We start from the raw sequence: 21,466 nt of genomic DNA, 5'->3' as shown, positions 1-21,466 counted from the left end.
GCGACACATGTTAAAATTAATCTACACCCCGCCTCCAGCAGCGCGGGGTGTTGGAATGTTCGAAAATAGTATACTGTCGCTAAGCCTTTTTGAACTTCTTTTTGCCCCCAAACGAAGAACGAAAACGAACTTCGTTTTTAAGTATACCGGGGTCTTAAATCAAGTTAAAGAGAAGCATAGGAGACGTCTGATCTCTACTCGCTTTAGCGGTACGTTGACGTCACCGATCGTTCTGCACAGCGCTGCAGAAGGTCCAGCGCGGTGATTCATGCGACGAGCACACCTGACGCATGAATCATTCAAATAATTGACATGGGAGGAGTTGTGAGTGAATGTTAACTTTACTTTCTGTTTCAGATCTTTTTACAGTCTCTCTCTACAGAAAAATCCTTACATGATCATGATGTAAGGTTTTCTCACACTGGACTGAATCATGGCGGAAACTCGGGAGAGATTCACTGTGTTTAATTTATTAGAATACCTGTTTACTTTGCTGGGACTGTTATTGTTCCTGCTGGATATAGCGCTGGACATTTGGACGGTTGTGTCATTTTATCAGGATGGGGCCTATGTGTATATGGCAGTGATGATCTTTCTGCTGCTGGGCTCTTCAGTGTTGTCACAGGTGTTCAGCTGGCTCTGGTACTCTGATTCACTGGACAAGATTGAGAGTAAGGTGGAGAAATTTACAAAGAGCCATTTATTGAAACCATTCCACTTCCTGCAGCTCGGAGTCTGCCTCAGGTCTGTGACAGATTTACTTCTCAATTTTCAGTACACTTTAGTGTATATTTTTAAGAAGAGCCCTTATTACACACAAAAGATACTTTATCATTTACTCACCTCACCATTTAGACTTTTGTTAGTCTTCAAAATGATGAAAATGAAGATATTTTTAATGAAACCTGAAAGTCAATCTGTTAACAAATTTAAATAAAACATACTTCAGATAGAGAGCAAAGTCCAAATTGTGGCCTCAGTGTTGGCTGTTGTAAAGTGTTGCTTAAGTAAACGCAAGTACCTTGTGTTCACAGGTATGCTGGGGTGATAGAGACCTCTACGAGGGATTTTCGTCATCACACTACTGGTTTCAGAGAGGGTATGGCTTTGTTCCTGAACCAAGACCTTCAGATGCTTCGTCTATTTGAGACATTTTCTGAAAACGCCCCACAACTCTTACTCATGATGTCTATAATCCTACAGAGAGCAGAGCTGGAGCTCATTACAGGTCTGTTTCAAATCCAGAACACTTTGTTTCTTTCATATCGTATTTCTAATATGTCTCAAAACCACTTGAAGTGATTATTCAAAGTTAGTCATGTGACTGCTTCAAGCCACAAATATTTTAGACCATCTCCATAGACAGTGGGTTATTTTAAAATGCTTAACATGGCTTAATAGGTGCATCCCAATTTGTGTAGTGATTAAATGTGATTAGTGTGTTAACACTATAAATTATAAGATTAAAGGGGTCATATGATGCTTTTTTAAAGATCATTATTTTGTGTATTTGGTGTAACTGAAAATGTTGACATGCTTTAATGTTCAAAAAACACATTATTTTTCAAATACTGTTCATTATTGTAGGTCCTCTATGCCCCGTCTCAAACGCATCATTTTCTACAAAGTCCCTCCTTCTGACAAGCGCAGTCTGCTCTGATTGGCCAGCAAAACTCCGCATTCGAACAGTCAATAGCAAATACTTAAACTAATAACAAAACATACTTACAGTAGCTGATTCAGAAGCAACAGATTGTTGTAGCAAAATCAGAATTACCTCCTCTCCCAGGTTCACGAAACGGTCGTCCATAAATTGCGTTGCTGTTCTGTTGTAAGTAATCTTAAAGATTCCTAAATGCATCTACTTTCGGAAGGCCAAATAAAGTACTTTTGCTTTCCCTTAGATACACACAGCATCTCCCTGACATGGCTCCTTCAACACTAACTGCGGTTACTGAAACAACACCTTCTTTTTTTTGCGTGAACATTTGGGCGGCATTACGCAAATATTTCCACATAGTGACGTAGACATGTGGGGGCGTGTTTGAATGAGCTGTTTTAGGGGGGCGTGGCAGAGTCTTAACTTTAATAAAGAATATCTCTTTGGATTTGAGACTTTAGTCTTTGCAACTTTACAGATCTTCTTTATGCACCAAGAGCTTGTAACACTCCAAAGAAAAAGGAAAACTTGAAATCGCATTATATGACTCCTTTAAACCACTAAATTCATGTCTTTTTGTACTTTTTAATATGTGAAAGTTTTGGTTGTGTGGACTTTCAGTGGATGGACAAACATTTGAGAGAATATTAAAAAGATCACCTTTTGTGATTCTAAAACGAACTAAAGGAGGTTTGGAAATGGTGGGTATATGGTGAAAGAATTATTTTGATTTAACAATTGTCCTCAAATGTAACTGTCAAAATAGCTCTCCAAGAATGCTGATACAGTCCAAAAGCACATTCACATTTTTTACTCATTCAAAATAATAATAATAATTAAATAAATACCTACCAGAAGGATGTGATATTGGTTGCAGCTGTTATTCTTTTGAATGTGTCATTGGTTCCTTCACTCAACCAGTTAATTCCAAACATCAATGCATTCAGCAGCAGCACTACTTTGTTTCTCAGTGTTTCAGCATCAGCATGGCTGTGTTTATCTACATATAAGCATATCACATGATGTTAAATTTCATGCATTGGTAATTTGTTTCAGGTTTGAAAATCCTCACATCAACTGCTGCAATTGCCAGTAACGTTACTGTGTACCACCGCAGCATGCGTATTTATCTTCCTGAAAAACACGAGATGAGTTGGATCTCCACTGGCATCTACTTCCTGTGGAACTTGTTGGTGATTATTCCCCGTGTAACTGCTCTGGCACTCTTCTGCAGTGTATTGCCATGCTACATCATCGCTCACTTCCTGTCCCTGTGGATGCTACTGGTTTTAGTGGCCTGGAGCCAGAAAACAGATTACATGAAAAGTCCTGGTTGGGAATGGCTCTTCAGAGCGGCTGTTGGACTCATCTGGTACTTCTGCTGGTTTAATGTAACAAAAAAAAGCGTCAAATTAAAGATGGCTCTCTATTACAGTGTCATGGCTTTGGACACAGTGATGCTGCTGGGCTTCTGGTGCTGGAAGGTGTTTGAGTATGCAGGCTGCTGGAGCTCCTTAAATCCTTATATGGTGATCCCAACACTACTAGTTTTGTACGTCATTGGAATACTTGTGAAAATTATATATTACAAAAGGTTTCATCCCAACGGTGATAAAGAGAAAATCGCTGGACCCACTGAAGGGAAGTACAGAAGAGCTGCAACATATGACATGGACACAGACTTGACCCCAGAAGACCTCGCTCCTGCGAAGCCTTTGACAGGAGTCCTCAAGAGGAGCAGGACCATGGCTGCTAATTTCTACTTCTAGCTCTTGGTTGAACCTTTAAAGTTAAGGTTTTATTTATAAAAAAAAAAAAAAAATCATATTTTCTAATGTTATGTTCATATATCCGATGGTGTTTTGATGATGTTATTACATTCACACAAATTTCACAGGTCTGTTTCGGTGGCTTTAGAAAAGCACAGACAATGTTGTTCTGTTTGTTCAAACTCTTTGCTAATTAAAATTGACAATTCTATATTACAACCAAAATCAAAAGATTTTGGGTTTAAATGTGTCCAGGAGATGTTTTCATTCACACAATTATGAGTCAGAGATGAACAAGCCAAGCAGGTAGGCCAGCCTCAAAGTATTTAATGAACGTCACTTACACAAAACCATAAACAGTGTAGGTACAGAGATTTGCTTCTTCAGCCGGTTTCAATAAGCCAGAAGTTCTCCAACTGATCTAAAAGCTCAAGCTCAGAGCTAGATCGAGCATTTATTCTCTGGCTAGAAGAGCCATTACATCCCTTGATTGTCTGCATTATTAACAAATCCCAAGATCTCACAATGATAGTGTCACGTATCTTCAGTTAGTGTAGATAATAGACAGTATACAGGGACTAAATCTTTTTTTGTTTTCCTGAAAAATGCAGGAAACAAAGTAGGACATGGGGGAAAGAAGCACCAGAAGAGCAGTTTTTTTATGATTCAAGTTAAAGAACAACAGCATCTGATTGGCTGAGCTATGGAGAAAATGATTTCTACAGAAAAGAAGTCAGAGCACATCAAAAGTACCAAACTAAAAGAAAACAACAGATAACAGCATAGGTCTATTTGTCAAAGGTAACACTTCACCAGAAAAACAAACAATACAAACATATGTTTGTCATATTTCAGTAATTCCCTTTTAAGATAATACAAACTTACTGAATGCTGATTATAGTTAAAAGGCACAATATAAATATATACAGGGGGAAAAAAACACAGACACACACACATCTATGCAAACAAACGAAGATTACACATTCTTAATTGTCAAAGCTGCTTGAGTAAAAATGCTTTTTCTTCAGGCTCAGTAATGTTCAGTCAAAATCTCGCAGCGGTTAGGAATCTTACACCCAAACCGGCTCGTAAAACCACCTTCAACCAAAATTGAAAATCAATTATCTCTGACCAGAAATGTATTGCACACTATCACACAGTTTTTCTCCCAAACATGTCCAAATGAAAGAAAGCGGTCACAGGCTGGGGCACTGCAGCTTCAAATCCATGGGGAATTTGGGCTATATGCAAGAGGTAATTTTACAAAATCCCACTCAGCCATGTGACTTTCCTCAGGGGATGAGAATTCAGTTAGTTCATGTGGCTCATAATTGCATTATAGACATTAAACATGGGACAGTATCAATCCAGGAGCCTATGTTCCCCTCAAAACATCACATTGATAATGGATTTTTAAAGAAATGGCTTAAAAAAAAAAAAAAAGTCGTTTTGTTGATTCAAACCCATAAAACTCAACTTTCTTAACACCAAAATGCTCTTTTCCATACAGTAAAGTGTGAGTAGAGAGAGGTTGCCGAGATCCAAGTTTTCTGAAATTATCAAATCACTAATAACTGACTTAGACTTTAGAGCTAAACAAAGGGGAAGACTGCTTGCAAATCATTTCAATTTAGGTCTGTACTCATTATGACTTCCATCAGATAACACACTAGATGTATTTGAATTATGGTGATTCTTGGAGTTTGAAGTCCCCTTTTCCATTCAAATTTTAATTGTATGCAACAGAGCAGCGTGGACATTGAAACAAAAGTAACAAATAATTTGAATTCTCATGTTTGGGCGATTTATTCTTTCAAAGAAAAAGAGATGCAAACTGTACAAAAACAAATGGTTTCCAGTAGGCACTCTGTAATTCATCATATTGCCCAATTCAAAGCTGAAATGATGAAGTGTGAATGAAGAGTAAACGAAAGTACATCCCAGGAACTGAGGAACATTTAGGAAAATCCATAGATGTGGTAAAAATGAAGTGGGATCTATGCTAAACCTTATTGGTACCATCTGTACACATCTGCGATTCGTTTTAAGAACTGAAACAATTGCATCATTTCTTGGAGGCTTCTAAAGCATGTAACCTGCCATCTCATGAGAACCTGACCTTTGGAATGAGTGCAAAAATCAAAATGACTCCAACTTACTTTTAAGCCCTTTAAAAAGAATGCCGAAAAAGACTTAAACGAAGTTTAATCCTAAGTTTCTGTGCCAGTGCAGACCTTTGGTCATGGGTTGTTCCTTTGGTGAATCCAGTTATGTTGAAGATGGTAAAGTACATCCTTGTTCCAAGAGAAAGATGCAGTGAGACAGTTATTTCCTCTTTTCCTTGTGTATGGTTGTGTGGCGTCCCAGTGCAAGATTCAACCTAAGGGGAGGATAGCTGCCATTGAGGGAAGGTCGTGTCACAGACCGTCTTGAGTTCTTGTCTGTGACCGCTAACGTCCCAGAGTCTACGTCAGCTGCTCCACGGCTGGGCCGGATCAGGTGAGGGGTGGATGGGATTACTGATGGGTGCAGCTGGAGAGATCCATGTCTTACCTCCAGCTCCATCTATAAGAAGTCCAGTTCCAGAGCTTGGTGAAGGGAAATCAGGTCTCCGTGAGAAGAGATTCGCCAAAAGGGCATGTTGTGCTAAAGAGTGACGGCACACACAGATTAGATCAAACATACACAGATCAATAAAGAGAACTTTCAATGAAAATGTAAATCAATACAATGAAGCAAAATTTGTGAACTTTTTTGTCAGGCCTATTCAAATTGGAGAGTTGAAACGTCACTAAAGGCACTAGCCTTTAAAAATTTGCAGTCAGTGAGGAATTACTATTCTTCTATTTCTAAGAAAGAAATTAATACGTTTGTTCTGCAGGGAGGCATGAAATGAATCAAAAGTGACAGTTAAGACATTTATAATGTTACAAAAGATTTTCTATTCATCAAGGATTCTTGGAAAATTCTTGGAAAAGTACCACAGTTTCCACAAAAATAATAAGCAGCAAATCAGCATATTAGAATGATTTGTACACCTAAGACTGGAGTAATGATGCTGAAAATTCAGCTTTACCATCACAGAAATAAATTACATTAAAAAAAAAAATCAAATAGATGAGTTATTTTAAATGGCAATAATATTTCACAATATAACTATTTTCACTGTATTTTTGATCAAATAAATGCATCATAAGAGACTTCTTCCAAAAACATTTTACTCATGTTTTCTTAATGTTAGTGTATCTTATGAAAATAATTTAGATAATAAAATTTTGGGAACCCCTGAATAGCAGTCTCATCAGGAATATTTTACAATGGCATAATAGGAGATATTATATTGTGATATGGTCACATTGATGGGGTGTAAAATGTCCAGATGCTGGTATTGAGATTGTACCTGCTTTGCTGCAAACTCTTCATCACGACCGTCCCCTATAACAACATAGGTCACTTTCTTCCCAAAGCGAGAGATGATGCGCTCAAAGCAGCTCTCTTTTCCTGTTAACATGTGTTACACATAACAGGTATATTTATCCTGGTGCTCAGTTTCAGGTTGATACCAATGATTTTAAAACAAGAGTTCACCCAAAAAACGAACATACTGTCATCATTTATCAACCCTCATGACATTCAAAACCATACATTTTATACTGTGGAACAAGGTGAATTTCAAAGAACATCTGATAAAGTCCTCTGAAGCCATATGATATCTTATGGTTTTTAGTAGAGTTAAAACAATTAGTCGACATAAAAAAAAATAAAAAAAAATAGTTTGTCGACAAATATTTTTGTTGCTGAAGAGTTGTTAGATCTCATATGACCTAATGTAAGAGCCTTCATTAACGTGGTTTGACCAGTGTGGTGTTATAGAGCAAGATTGTAATTTAGCATCTCCTGCATGCAGTCCAGTAGAATAAGACACGCTTATGAAAAGTGCAAACGAAGTCGAGGCAGTAGATTGTGGGAAGGTTTTAAAAAAATACAAACAAAAAATGCTGTCATGTGTAAAGCCCTCAATATACTCACAGCAAAGTGTTTTTTTCAATCTCCGGTTGGGGTAAAAAGAAGTTTAAACAGTACACTGTTAGCAAATATCCTGATGCTGCTGAATGACATCTAGATGAAAATGCAAATATGTGCTCTACTTTGTTTACTCTGAATAACAAAATAAAATGAAAATGACAGCGAGGTAAAGCAGAAGTTAAGAAAACGTGATTATAGCGATGTGGATTTTTGCACAATGTGTGCAATCAGCACTCCAGTAAACTCACGTTGTATTTATTTATATAACACTTTATACAAAAGAAAGTAGTATTATAGTATTAAACATGACATAATAGCGTCAGTGTTGCATTCAGTTAGAATTACAACTCGTTGTTCATGAATTGTAAAAGCTGAATAATCAATCAAAGCCCACTGATTAATAGGTGAAATAATCAACGATTAGTCAATTATTGTTCTAATAATCGTTGATTAATCGAAATCAAGATAATTGTTGGTTGCAGCCCTAGACTTTAGTCATGCCTAATTTTCACAACCTATGTATTCAAAGGGGTTTTTGTCAAATGAAAATTTGTGGAAAGGTTTATTTTAGGTTTTGACAGCTAGTTAGTCTGTGTCATATTTTTGCAGCCCCTGGTCACTGTATAGGAAACAGCACTGTTAACATGCTATAAAAATTCTCCTTTTGTGTTCTGCACAGCATCTGGCTTTGGAATGACATGAGGGTGAGCACATGTTTGAAATTTATTTTTTGATAAACCAAACCTATTACCTATTTTAGTGGCACTGTAGATGTTCTCAATGGGAAAGGCGTCACCCAGGCCATAGAGAAGCACTTTAGCTAAAGCAGGAACCAGCTGAGTGGTGGTGACCAGAACATTCATACATCTACCCCTGTTAACAAACACCAAAACGATCAGTCCTTTATTAGCGTGTACACTACATTAAAGCTGAAGAAGTGTTGCTCCAGCACATCACACGCAATGTTTAATGCCTAAAGGCAGACCTGATGAATTCCTCAAAATCATGTATGTTCAGGGAACAGAGTGAGATCTCACCTCGACTGAATGAGCAAGAGAGATTTGAGGGCAGTGCTCAGCCAGGCATCTGTAACAGTCTCGATCTCAGAGCGCAGCCTGAGCAGTAGGTCTCTCTTCATTGGGCTCAGCAGACCTGCAAGGACAGCACATGAGGTTGGCATTAAATGGCATTATACATTACGCTTGTTGATAAGCAGTAATTTAAAGATACTGCTGGACCTGGTCTGTATAGCTAGTTTATCCACGCAACACAACTAGCAACAATGTTCAATGTTCAGCAATGACAAAATTCCAGATGTTTCCGAACTGTTGGTTTTGACGCTTTCAATATCATTTATTTTTTATTTTTTAAAGAACATGTTCCCGCAACAACATTAGGTGAACATGATATGATTTCTTGAAAACTTTCTTAGTATTCATTGATTATTATCAGCATCTCTTCATTATCTCTCCTTGCCATCTGGAGCAGCAATTAAAACCTTCCATTGTGGACAACAGCACAAGCCAGTTTCATCCTTTACTAATAATAGATAAAAGTGTCTGCTAAATGACTAAATGTAAATGATTGAGTTTATAATAGTTTATTAATTTTTTATACTTTAGACACCTAGTGCAAATCCACATTTGTGCATCAGTATCTGTATTGTATGTTTTACATGCAAAATGCCATTTTAGGAAACTTGTCCAAAACAGGCCAATAATTTTTTTTTTTTTTTTTTTTTTTCTTTTAAATTTAGAACAATTTTTAAAACTACATCTTTAGAATTATCGTCCTTGGTGTGGCTTCATTCTCACTGCACCACTGCTCCTAAAGTATGTGCATGAATGCTTCTGATACAGAAGTCATGTATGTACGTGTTGGCTTTTTGCACAAGCTATAATTTGCTGGAACAATAAACCACCTCTTCTGCATAACTTCTGTCAGTTCAATCAGACAGCACACATGAGGCAGTCATGACAGTATTGTGATTAGAAATGCTAAAAGGCAAGACAGGGAACTACTAAGTACTTGACTAAGTAATAATGGTACAGTAACAGCGCCACCCTGTGGGCAAATGCAGCGTGGTTTGGAGCAGAGAAATGAGACACACTCTCACCTCCCACATTCCCTTTGAATCCATTGTAGATCTCTTTGAGCCGGCGATATCTGAAGGCCAGCTTACGCATCCACTCCACTCCTCCCTGTACCGCTGTGGTGGACCCTGGACCACTGCCTGCACTGGGCCCGCTGAAGCCATCGCTGGAGAAGCTGTAGTTGCTAAACCAGAATAATCAAAATGAGATGTATAGACTAAACAAAATAAGTTACTTAGAGCTTTTACACATAGCATTAGTCATAAATGTAACAGCAATATGTGAGTTTTAAGATGTTATGGAAAAGCAATTTGCTGGACAACTCATCATAAAGTTTGACTTGGTTTCATTACCTCAAGTCCTGCCCATTGTCATCTGAGGCAACATCATCAACATGGACCTGATCACATTCCTGTGTTGACAGGAGGGGTGAATGTTATTCACATGAACAAAGTAAACTGAACCTCGTGTTACACTCTGCTTACCTCCAGATCGTTGAAGAAGAGATGAGTGTCTGCGAGCTCAAAGATCAGCTCCTCCATCTGAAGACCCAGATTGAGAACTGTCGCTGGATCCTGAAAAAACAAAAGCATCACAGGAAACAGCAGGAATGTTAGAATAGGGGAAAAAAAACAGGCATCACTTCTGCCAGTTTGTAAAATTAATTCGCTGTACCTTGCCAAACTTCTGTGCAAATGAGCCGGTAAGAAGAGAGTGGAAAATGATGATGGTTTCATCCAGATCCCACAAGAAGACGCGCTGAGTAAAGAAAGAGTTCCTTTTGTTGTTACAAATGGCCCAATGCATTATGCTCATCTGATGATTCATTACTGTACTCTCTATTTTAAAAAAAACTGTAAAGCTGACTCTCTGTTTACTTGAGCAAGCTTAATTTAATGCATTTTTTCTTTGTGTCTGCATTTGCATACTTTTATGGACTTCAGGGTGTTGCTAAAACTATCCAGGTTGCTTCCTTACCTCGAGGTCATTGTCTGTGGATTGGGAACCATCAGATTTCTTAGCTTTGCCTTTAGCTTTGCCTGGAGGGTTTCTGGGGTTGGTCTCGTCTTGGTCCCGTGCTCCTGTGGGGAGGGCCATCCCAGCAGGCAGAGCCACACCTGTTGGGATCGTCACACCCGGGGATGCATCTGATGGAATGAGCAAAAACATAAACTGCAGTGAGAGCCAGAACAATGAGGGGCATCCGCAACAACAACAACATAATCTAGTCCAGAACAGGGCAACAGTTTTCCTCCCATTTACTACTGAACTATTACTATTGAAACAATTAATACTCAAATTAATATATTAATTATATGAATTATATCTGAATTGCATCATAAATTAATTCAAATGCTTTTTAATATAACAATATTTACTATTTTTAGTATAATTTATGATAGCAGTATAATAAATACACTATCATTCTAAAGTTTTGGGTCAGTAAGATTTTCAAATGTTTTTGAAAAAGTTTCTTATGCCCACCAAGGCTGCATACATTCATTCAAATATAGTTAAAATTTTAAACAATTTTCTATAGTAATATATTAATTCCTGTGATGCAGAGCTGAATTTTCAGCAGTCTTCAGAAATCATTCTAATGTACTCTTTGCTGCTCAAGAAACATTTCTTATTATTAAAGATACTGAAAACAGTTGTGCTGCTTAATATTTTTGTGGAAACATTTTTGTCAGGATTCTTTGATGAATAGAAAGTTAAAAACTGCATTCATTTGAAACAGAAATTGTAATGTCTTTACTGTGATTTTAGGTCAATTTAATGTGCTTTGCTGCAAAGAAAAATACTGACCACAAACTTTTGAATGGTAGTGTGTGGCTTAATATGACATTTCATTTCTTTTATTCTAATTTTAGCTGTGAAAACAAACAATTTTAAGCCATTTACAGTAGGTGGGAAAATGCTAGTACTAATATTTACAAAGTTCTAAATACGTGAGAAGGTTTATTGTGAAGTTACAGAGGGATAATTCTAACACACCCGTTGTGTCGGGCAGGTTTGCTGAGGCACTGCCTTCAGTTTTAATGGCTGGATATTCAGGTGCCACCACACCTGTTCCATCTCTATCACTGCTGGGCAACCCAGCGGACAGGTAACTGGGAGGAGGAGTGTAGTACTGCGAGAACTGACTTTGACCAAGAGAGTTGTAGCTGGAAAACTCCTGGAGTGAAACAAATTAAGATTAAGAAGTTTAAATGGTTTGTTCATCAAAGCAATCTGACCGTTTCAAGCTGTCTTTTCTATCTCCCATACAACCTACTTTTCTGAACAAGTCTTTTACAATTTATTGTTCGAGATATAAAATAACTGGTTGAAATTTAAGAATCTTTTCTCTTTCATGTTTCTGAATCACCTTTCCAGAAGAAAATAGTATTTCACAACATATATCACTATCAAGAACATGATTTTGTTGTTTTTTTCTCATATCAGAGTTCGAAGTCTGTAGAAATCAATCCAATTCAAAAGCAGAGAACAACATCCTCATATTAGTAATGTCATCCGTTCAGCTTCCTCTTTTGACTGCAGGTGGACTCACCTGATGTGTGCCGGTAGTTGTGGTCACAGCAGCTGCTGGAGGGATGTTAGTGTATACACTGGATGTAGTGAAGCAGGAACCTGATTGGGGATGTAGAACAATTATACAGAATGTCCAACAATCAAAAAGTACAATCATGGTAAGTTTCACTGAATGAAATGCTGTATGAGCGTTAATGGAAGTGGTTTTGGCAGGTCTTTCTCCACAGCGGTCCCGTATTGCTAAGGCTGAGAGGTGCAGAGAGCATGTGGAGACGCACAGAGAGAGAGAGCGGTAGCAGGCTTGCCTTGGCTGGGGTAGGAGTAGTGGATCTGGTTGGGTTGGGTTGAGGTATAGGCTGAGCTGAAGCTGAGAAACCCCATCTGACCAACAGAGGGCACCTCGGGCAGCTGCGACTCTGTCTTTAAGCCCGGCCACATGGTGCCTGAGGCCGTGCATGGATAGATGGAGCGGGAGCGGGAGAGGGCAAAGGGTGGAGGAGAAAGGGGATGCAGAGATGAAAGAGGTGATTAGAGGGAGGTTAAGAACAGGATGTAACATTGAGACATGAACTGATCTGACTGCCAGCGTACAGAGTGAATGCAGGGTGAGGGTTAAGTGGAATGAGTTTGGGTGAAGTGTTTAGATGAACTAAAGCACAGACGGCAACTGGGTGAAGCACAGACCAAATGGTGGCAGTCCGTACGTCTGGCCGGACTGAGGGAAGCCGCTGTATGCGGTCGACTGGCCCAGGGAGGGGAAAGCCACTTGACTGGCATATGCAGTGACAGCAGTGCTGAAGAATAAAGGAGGAGAGTTACTATTTAACAAATCAAGGTGAAGTCCATTTACTATGTGTGATCTTTGATATTTAGATATTTATCTTTGATATTTAGTATGATCTTAAAGTTAACATTAATTTAAAACTGCTACTCTTTAATATTTCAGGTCTTATGAATTTATCCAAGTATGTTAATTGAAAGAAAAAAATGTTTGGCTTCATAGTCTAATCGACCTAACTAAGCTAATTTCCATACGTTTAACAACAGAAACAGAAATATAAAACTATAAATTATATACAATAACATTAGAAATAATAAAGTACAAATCCAAACCACATCATGTACTGAAACAACATTTATTAATGTGTTACGCAAAAACACATTAAGACCAGGAATGTGTATTAAGCAAGCAAACAGGATCATTGATCCTATATTGACTTACATCGACCCATGATCGACTGTATTTTAAAATAACCTGTAGTACTTACTTGCTTCCTTGGTAGATCTGTGAGGTATATTCAGTGGCTGTGGTTGTGGTGAGGTCTTTGCATGTCACTGCTTTTACAAAAGTAGGATGTTTTGTTACAAATGTATTATGCTTTAAATATACTTGAGCATGACAGCAATAAGCCTTACCATTGTGATCATAAGCATTTTCTGAGACACAGCCCTGGGATCTTGATATCGTCTCTTGATTTGACCGGCCTGGACCTCCAGGAACTGCCGGAAACATTGAGGGGTTACATTATGTTTACACATATCAAACACATGTAGGGACACTACAGTCCTTCAAAAAAATATCTATTTAAAATAACATAAAAAGTGTTTCGATCAGAGGAACTATCAATTCAACAACATTTGAAAGCTACTTACTCATGTGCAAGTGAGCAACAGATGACGGTGGATATGAATTGACCTCTGACCGAGCTGTCGATTCGTTCCGGTTAGGAGAGTCACTGCGATCATTAGCAGCCACACTTCTGCAAAATAACAACTTTTATAACCCTGTCTTGTGTTTCACTCTAAGTATAATAACACATCAACAATCATCAGTGATCACAATGTTCAACACATCTGAAATATGAATCAGATTCTGATTCACTAGTTCTTGATTCGATTCAGATCTCAATTCAATATTGATTCTGGTGGCATATGTCCATTTTTCTCTCAATTAATAGTGGATTGTAAATTTAAATTGCTCATAAGGCAGATTTTATAAAAAACGATTTTATATAAAAAATAACAATTGGATGGGAGGCACATTAAAAAATGCATTTTAGTTTTATTTCAAAAAAAGATAACAATGACAAAAAACACTACAAGACCGTTTATATTTGTTAAAATTAATATTTATTAAAATCCGGAAATCAATATTTTTAAACCAGCTCTTAAGATAAGCCTTTAAGATGACGTTTGAAAATTGTCACCTTCAAAATGTATTTTATATTATGCATAAGTGGCTGAAAGACGCAGTGATTGCAGCCCTCCTAATACCTTTTTTTATGTCTTGACATTCTTCTAAAATATAATAAAGTGTGATTGAAGAATGGCAATTGTCCAAAAGGAAATCATACTTCACTCTGACAAGACACTCTTTGTTCTTTCTCTTTCCCCTAATTTTTTTTTTCACCTTGCTCAAGGGCACAACTGCCATAAAGTAAGATCACAATCTTATATCCTTGATCTGTACTTCTTATAATGACATCTTCACCCTTTATCCTAGCAGCTCAATGCTGAACTAGTAAGCTATAGCCTATATGCAAGCTATATATGAAAATATAAAATGCACCTTGATGGACCTACCGTGAATTACCCTCCTGATTCACTTCTGGATCATGCCGAGCTTTCTTTGTCTATTCAATCAAAACAACAGAAAAAAGAGAGTTATGTCACTCACGGTGTTGAATGATTAACAGTAGCTGATACCATTATATACCATTATATACATAATAATGCATAACATTTCAAGCAGTGACAGCAGTATTGTTCAGAGTGACATGTTATTAAAGTAATCAAAATTATTAAAGATTCATTTAAATTATGAATACAGATAATACAGATACAGCACCGAAAACACACACTTTTCCTTTTTTAACAGAATATCACAATGTACTGTACTCTGTACTCACAGGTAGCTCGGGCACCTCCTGCGACTCGTCCATGGCTGTGGGTAAATCTGCGCCGTCAGTCTCTGCTGCTTCTGCTTTGGCCAAGGCCCTGCGTGAAAGACACAAGTCAACACGGTGAGACATCTTTATATATGCTCCTCCAGCCCCTGCCTCTCCACCTCGCTGGTCAGGTGTGTGCATGTGCGTTCGAGAAGCTGAGCATTATGGGAAAGTCAAAGGAAAACTGGGTCTTGCGGTTTCTTATCCCACAGTCACCCTGGTGGCAGGTGAGCTCAGCCCGGCAGGTGAGGCACGTGAGGCTCCCCCACAAAAGCACCAGATGTTTCCCCCGAACCCTCCCACTTTCCAGCACACATGCCTGGATTATATGGCTGCGTCTTCTTACATGTACACTAACCTACATTTGGTGAAAACAAGGAAGCTTGTATTCTTTCCTGATATTATTAAAGGCATTAGGTGTTTTGCGCAAGCTGTCACATTCAAAGGGTGGACGAGGATAAGATCTAACCTAATTTTATTCACCCCGTGCCTTCTTTAAACTGCATTTATATAATTGGAATCGCTTACACTTGAGACAATTTTGCAGATGCTTCATTCACGTAAACGTGAGATTACAATGTTTAGTAAATCACGTGTAGCCCTGAGCGATGCTTATGCAACGTCCAGCTTGATGTCTCAGGAACGTGATCTGGGTATGAAAAACAATTTAATGTGGATGGAAAATGTGATAAAAAAAAGACTAAAACATCTTATTTCGGTCAACCTACATAGACCATCTTTAAAAGGATAGTTCACTCAAAGATGTAAATTCTGTCATCATTTATTTACCATCTTGTTGCTCCAAACCTGATCATGACTAATTCTTTTTTTCACTCTTACAAAAGAACATAGGAGACCACTGACATTTTTTTTTAAATATTGTCTATAATCCTCTACATATAGGAATGAAAGAGCTGAGCCACATTTTAAATATTGATGTGATTTCTCTGTCTCACCAATTTTAAGTAAGACAGCATCTCTAATTTACACTTTGGTTGCAAAAACAGAGCTGGTAAGTTTAAATCATTTGGGTTCAAGGTTCAAAATATGCATTTCTATTCATTACATTTTTATTTATTTTTTAATATTATATTTTTAATTATTGCCGTTATATTTGTGCAAATGGAGGAAAACTTTATAAATTTTAAAATTCTGTTAATTTCATGAAAAGTAAAAAAAATTAATAAATAACTGCACTAAGGTTTTCACAAAAACAATGTGCTAAATTTTTCCTTTTTGTTTCTCACGAACGGATAACAACGCTGCCAAAATTATCCCTGTTCACATGGATCCGCAAAATGACTTAAACACTGTATTATTCATGCCAGGCCAGTAGTTGGCAGTCATTTTGTGAAAAAACACTACGCAAACACATAATACATTTGCGTGACATCACTGTTTTCACAAATTCGTATTTTTGCACTTTTACACTGGGACGATATCATGCAGGATTCATATTAAAATAGTCTTTTTGCAGCTTAATATTTACAGATACTAGTCCATATCGCTGTTTGATTTATGTGTAATGACCTACTTTTGATTAATTCATCCAAACTTTGACAAATTCCATGACATTTCGCGTTAAACTGTCAATTCCATTTTTATGACTGGATTCCGTCTGCGTTTTCTACATCGCAGAAATCATAGGGCCCTACAATAGTGGTAACGTTTTAACAAACATTTTCAAAAGTTTAATTTTCAGGCCCGAAATATTCTGCTGTTGTGTAAACGCTTATTTCTTTTTATCTGTGCTTTACTCTTTTGTACTTCTTGCATTAGGCTAACATCATTTTGAATTTGATTGACAAAAATTACTATTTGTTCAAAATTTTTAATAGTCTTTGGGTGCTTTCACACCTGTCTCATTTAGTTGAATAGCACTAGAGTTCATGGTCCCTCTTGGTTCAGTTAGGTTTGGGCAGGTGTGAATGCAGCAATTGCACTCGGGTCACGGGTGCACACCAAAAACACCAAACAAGCGTACTGAGACGTCCTTGAAGAGGTGGTCTCGGTCCGACTGCAAACGGACTCTGGAGCGGTTCGCTTGTGGTGAGAAAGCAATCCGAACCAACGGTCCAGCGAACCAAGCAGTATCATAATTCATAACAGGAAATGTGTTATATAAAAAGCAGCAGTCAGTGTCTGATTTTGTGAGTGAGAATATTTGTTATTGCAGTTGAAAACCAAAGAGCACCTCTTCATATCAAAACATGTAATTAATTGCTCTTCTCCGTGCATTAAAAGAATGCTGGCTATAATTGCTTTATATATATTCACATGTGAAAAGATAATTAAATAATTATTATAGTAAAGTGGAATGATGGCTACAGTCATTTTGCGTTTGCCAGGACAGATATAAAGCCACAATAAGCCTGCAGAGTGAGCTTGTCAATGTCATCTTGATGAATGATGCAAAGGAACGTAAACAGGTGAACAGTGACCAATTAGAGGACAACTTTACTCACATTTGACTTGCATAAACATAGTTGGGTACGCTTTGCAATGTTGCCTTGTGAAAGCAACTGAACGAAGAAGAAAGTTCAACATTGTAACAAATGAATCCCTGAATCTGAACAAAGCAAACGATCTAGGTCTGAAAGCACCCTTTGTCTTATAATTGCCGTTGTATACTATGAACATTTTAAGTTGCTTTAAATAAAAGCGTCTGTAAAATGCATACATCTAAATATATATTTCCAATTAATAAATTTTAGCTATATCTGCACTTCAGTGAACCCACACTGTGTTATTTCAAAAAGTGCAACTTTCATATATTTTAGAAGATTCATTACATGTAAAGTAAAACATTTCAAAATGTTTTTTATTTTTTTTATTTTGATGATTAGAGCTTACAGCTCATGAAAGTCAAAAATCGAGTATCTCAAAATATTAGAATACTTACATTTGAGTTTCATTAAATGACCATCCCTATAGTATAAATTCCAGGTGCCTCTTGTTCTTTGAAACCACAATAATGGGGAATACTGCTGACTTGGCAATGATCTAGAAGACAATCACTGACACCCTCCATGAAGAGGGTAAGTCAAAGAGGATCATTACTGAAAGGGGTGCCTGGTCACAGATTGCTGTAACAAAGCACTTTAAATGCAAAGTTGACTGGAAGGAAGAAATTGGGTAGGAAAAGGTGCACAGATGACCGCAAGCTTGAGAATACTGTCAATCAAAGCCGATTCAAACACTTGGGAGAGCTTCACAAGGAGTGGACTGAAGCTGAAGTCAGTGCATCAAGAGTCACCACTCTCAGACATCTTCAGGAACAGGGCTACCAAGCCACTTCTGAAACAGAAACAACGGCAGAAGCATCTTACCTGGGCTAAGAAGAAAAAGAACTGGGGCTGGTTGCACCAGCTAGATGTAAAAAAGGCTTTGCAACGTCCTGCTTTATGATAAATATTTACACCTGTTGCACCAACTGAAACTACGATCAGGCACAATTAAGCTCGGCGTAGACAATGCGTAGGGCTGTGCAAAAAATCGAATACGATTTTCATGCGCATCTCTTCAGTAAAAACGCTCCTGTGATTAGTAGTATATCTCTAGCACGTGCGTTCAGATCAGGGTTGCCAGGCTTTCACAAAACAAATCCTGCCCAGTTGCTTCTCAAAACTAGTCCAAAACTAGCCCAATCGCGTTTCCAGGAGGTTCCCCGATAAAAATTGCATCCCGGGGTTAAAATATAAGTTTTTTGTCAGGGTTGCCCTGGTAATATTCACATTTTAGGGGCTAAATATCACGTTATTTTTATTGGGGTCGCTTCAACCCGCGGACATGAAAAACAACCGCAGACTTGGCAACACTGGTTCAGGTGGAGCGGCATTTACTACACAGAGCCATAATTCACTGACAATCTACACAAAATCGATTTTAAAATCGCAGGCGATTCTTTGTCGATTTTGAAAGCGATTTTGTGTAGATAACGTGATATTTAGCCCCTAAAATGTGAATATTACCAGGGCAACCCTGACAAAAACGTATATTTTAACCCCGGGATGCAATTTTTATCGGGGAACCTCCTGGAAACGCGATTGGGCTAGTTTTGGACTAGTTTTGAGAAGCAACTGGGCAGGATTTGTTGTGAAAACCTGGCAACCCTGATCTTAACGCACGTGCTGGAGATATACTACTAACCACAGGAGCGTTTTTACTGAAGAGATGCGCATGAAAATCGTATTAGATTTTTTGCACAGCCCTAACAATGCGTGTCCACAATGACACAGTCTCCCACACTTTAATATTATTAAAACATAATTATTACATGCTTGACAAAAATATACACTAGATAGTGTTGTAGGCTATAGTCTACTACACTGAGCTTTGCGATTGATGTTGCTTATCCTGCCCGAAAAGACCAAAAACATTACAGTTCACGTCTTCAGTAATAATTAACTAACAGACATGAATCCTAAAAACAAATAACGTCCAAGCAGATCATGACTTTTCACTTTACACCTACCTCTGACTAGGCGTAAGATTTAGTCTCAGACGTAGCACTACGCCAAGATGGAGCAACGGGTATAAATTCTATGCACAACTTAGCCTAGCCTTACAACCGGGTATATGTCCTGCTGGTGCAACCGGCCCCTCGACTGTTGCTCAGTGATCCAAAGTCCTCTTTTCAGATAAAAGTACATTTTGCATTTAATTTGCAAATCAAGGTCTGGAGGAACACTGGAGAGGCAGTGTGAAGTTTCTGAAGTCAGTGATGATTTGGGGTGCCGTGAGGTCTGCTGGTGTTGGTCCATTGTGTTTGATCAAATCCAAAGTCAATGCAGCCGTCTGCCAGGAGATTTTGGAGCACTTTATGCTTTCATCTGCTGACAAGCTTTATGGAGATGCTGATTTCTTTTTCCAGCAGGACTTGGCACCTACCCACAGTGCCAAAACCATTTCCAAGTGGTTTGCTGACCATGATATTACTGTGATTGATTGGACAGCCAACATGCCTGATCTGAACTTTAAAATGTTTTACTTTACATGTACTGAATCTAGAATATATGAAAGTATCACTGTTTGAAATGTTACAAAAACCTTTTTCATGATATTCCAATTTTTTGAGATGCACCTACACACACACATACATATATATATATATATATATATATATGTGTGTGTGTGTGTGTGTGTGTGTGTGTGTGTGTGTGTGTGTGTGCGATTTATTCCTGACCAAAGCTGAATTTTCAGCATCATTACTCCAGTCTTCAGTGTCACATGATCCTTCAGAAATCATTCTAATATGCTGATTTGCTGCTCAAGAAACATTTATTATTATTATTATTATTATTATTATTATTATCAATGTTGAAAACAGTTGTGCGGCTTCATAATTTTATGAAACCACGATATATATTTTTTCCAAGATTCTTTTAATAGAAAGTTCAAAAGAACAGCTTAATTTGAATTTTTTTTTTTTGTAAACCTCTTTACTGCAATTTTTGATAAATTTAATGCATCTTTGCTAAATAAAAGTATTAATTTCTTTAAAAAATACAATCTTACTGACCTCAAACTTAAGAAAGTGTATACTATTTTTTTTAATCTTCCGCATACACATCTTCAGCATTTAAAAATTATGACAAAACTTTTTTCCCCCTTCCTTTTTTATGTTTAGGTATACATACACATATAAAAAAAAATAAAAAAAACAATTACAAAAAACAGTCAGATATAAATATATATAGGACAGGTCAGCTTAGCTTGGAGTTGGTGGATGTGTTTGCATGAAAGTATACAGCCAGTACAGAATTAACCTATCAAACAAAACACAATAGCAGGAGGCTCTCAATGGCAGAGGCTGAAGTAATGTAAATGTAAAATACTGAACCGCAGTGACTCAAGGACGGGTGACCAATGAAGTTGAGCTTTCAGACTCTACTACTTTAGTATTTCGCTACATCAACAACGTCTTGCTCCTATGACACCGAAAAGTACAGCCTAGGTAGGAGACTCGATAGGGTTTGAGACACAGCCAGCGTTTCTCTTCAAAACCGTGGCTAGTTCATCCAAGATGTCCAAGATACCACACACATTAATTGTGTTCGTCTGTTCATTTTTCTGCTGTCGTACATACTATAAGAGGACGCAACTTAAGCCGTTTTCAGCGGTAGCTTTGTTAATGTACTCGTTCAGCACAGTTTGACTAGTTAGCCAACGTGTGTTATTTAGCTCGCGGCTCACTGACCTTACCATTACACACTAAACCGTTCAACAAAGCGCTCAAATGCACAATGTACGGCACGCAAATGGGAAATAAACTCTTACCATGTCACCAAGTGCTACTTCCGAGGAAACTTTATGTTTCCTTGAACTGAAATTCCCTCGGTGAGGTGCTGTGTGTTGTTAGGGACAACTATTTGGCAGGAAGTCGCTACAATTCGCAACGCGCATGCGCAGAAACGTTCCTTCAAATCACAAAAC

General features: G+C 37.9%; 2 protein-coding genes across 6 annotated transcripts in view; one reads left to right on the top strand and one right to left on the bottom strand.

Moving 5' to 3' along the window:
• The window catches only part of LOC109076192 (XK-related protein 8-like), a 27,232-nt gene extending 22,626 nt beyond the window's left edge, over positions 1-4,606 (top strand). Inside the window, exons 1-3 of one of the 2 annotated variants that reach the window (XM_042745716.1) lie at positions 325-744; positions 1,035-1,228; positions 2,717-4,606. In XM_042745716.1, the coding sequence (XP_042601650.1) occupies positions 434-744; positions 1,035-1,228; positions 2,717-3,429 (1,218 nt within the window). In that variant the 5' untranslated portion in view covers positions 325-433 and the 3' untranslated portion in view covers positions 3,430-4,606. Of the gene's footprint in view, positions 1-324; positions 745-1,034; positions 1,229-2,716 lie in introns of those variants that run through there. The other variant, XM_042745717.1, reaches the window with a different exon arrangement.
• LOC109090242 (eyes absent homolog 3-like) lies at positions 3,722-21,466 on the bottom strand. 4 transcript variants are annotated; one of them, XM_042745711.1, is made up of 19 exons: positions 21,311-21,466; positions 14,993-15,080; positions 14,667-14,716; positions 13,737-13,843; positions 13,500-13,583; positions 13,352-13,421; positions 12,768-12,877; positions 12,389-12,526; positions 12,103-12,182; positions 11,547-11,727; positions 10,527-10,696; positions 10,224-10,307; positions 10,034-10,123; positions 9,902-9,960; positions 9,572-9,732; positions 8,493-8,607; positions 8,207-8,328; positions 6,830-6,930; positions 3,722-6,075 (listed from the first exon to the last, which is right to left on the bottom strand). In XM_042745711.1, exons 2-19 carry the CDS (start codon positions 15,023-15,025, stop codon positions 5,995-5,997), a joined length of 1,836 nt encoding a protein of 611 aa, XP_042601645.1. In that variant the 5' UTR covers positions 15,026-15,080; positions 21,311-21,466; the 3' UTR covers positions 3,722-5,994. The 4 variants fall into 4 exon arrangements, with proteins under 4 accessions (XP_042601645.1, XP_042601647.1, XP_042601646.1 ...); XM_042745713.1 differs by having other exon boundaries at positions 11,619-11,727; XM_042745712.1 differs by having other exon boundaries at positions 13,352-13,418.

Source organism: Cyprinus carpio, chromosome B19 (genome assembly GCF_018340385.1).
Source record: "Cyprinus carpio isolate SPL01 chromosome B19, ASM1834038v1, whole genome shotgun sequence".
Lineage (NCBI taxonomy): Eukaryota > Metazoa > Chordata > Actinopteri > Cypriniformes > Cyprinidae > Cyprinus > Cyprinus carpio.
The sequence above is the reverse complement of the archived record's forward strand: the minus strand, read 5'-3'. Positions and strand labels throughout refer to the sequence as shown.

What these genes read in the sequence shown, in the direction of transcription:
- LOC109090242 (XM_042745711.1), bottom strand. Translation starts at nt 15,025, where the DNA reads ATGGACGAGTCGCAGGAGGTGCCCGAGCTACCT. An exon ending in CAACTACCGGCACACATCAG is followed by an intron (nt 11,728 to 12,102) that starts GTGAGTCCACCT and finishes GTTTCACTCCAG; the next exon opens with GAGTTTTCCAGCTACAACTC. An exon ending in TCTTCTTCAACGATCTGGAG is followed by an intron (nt 9,961 to 10,033) that starts GTAAGCAGAGTG and finishes CTGTCAACACAG; the next exon opens with GAATGTGATCAGGTCCATGT.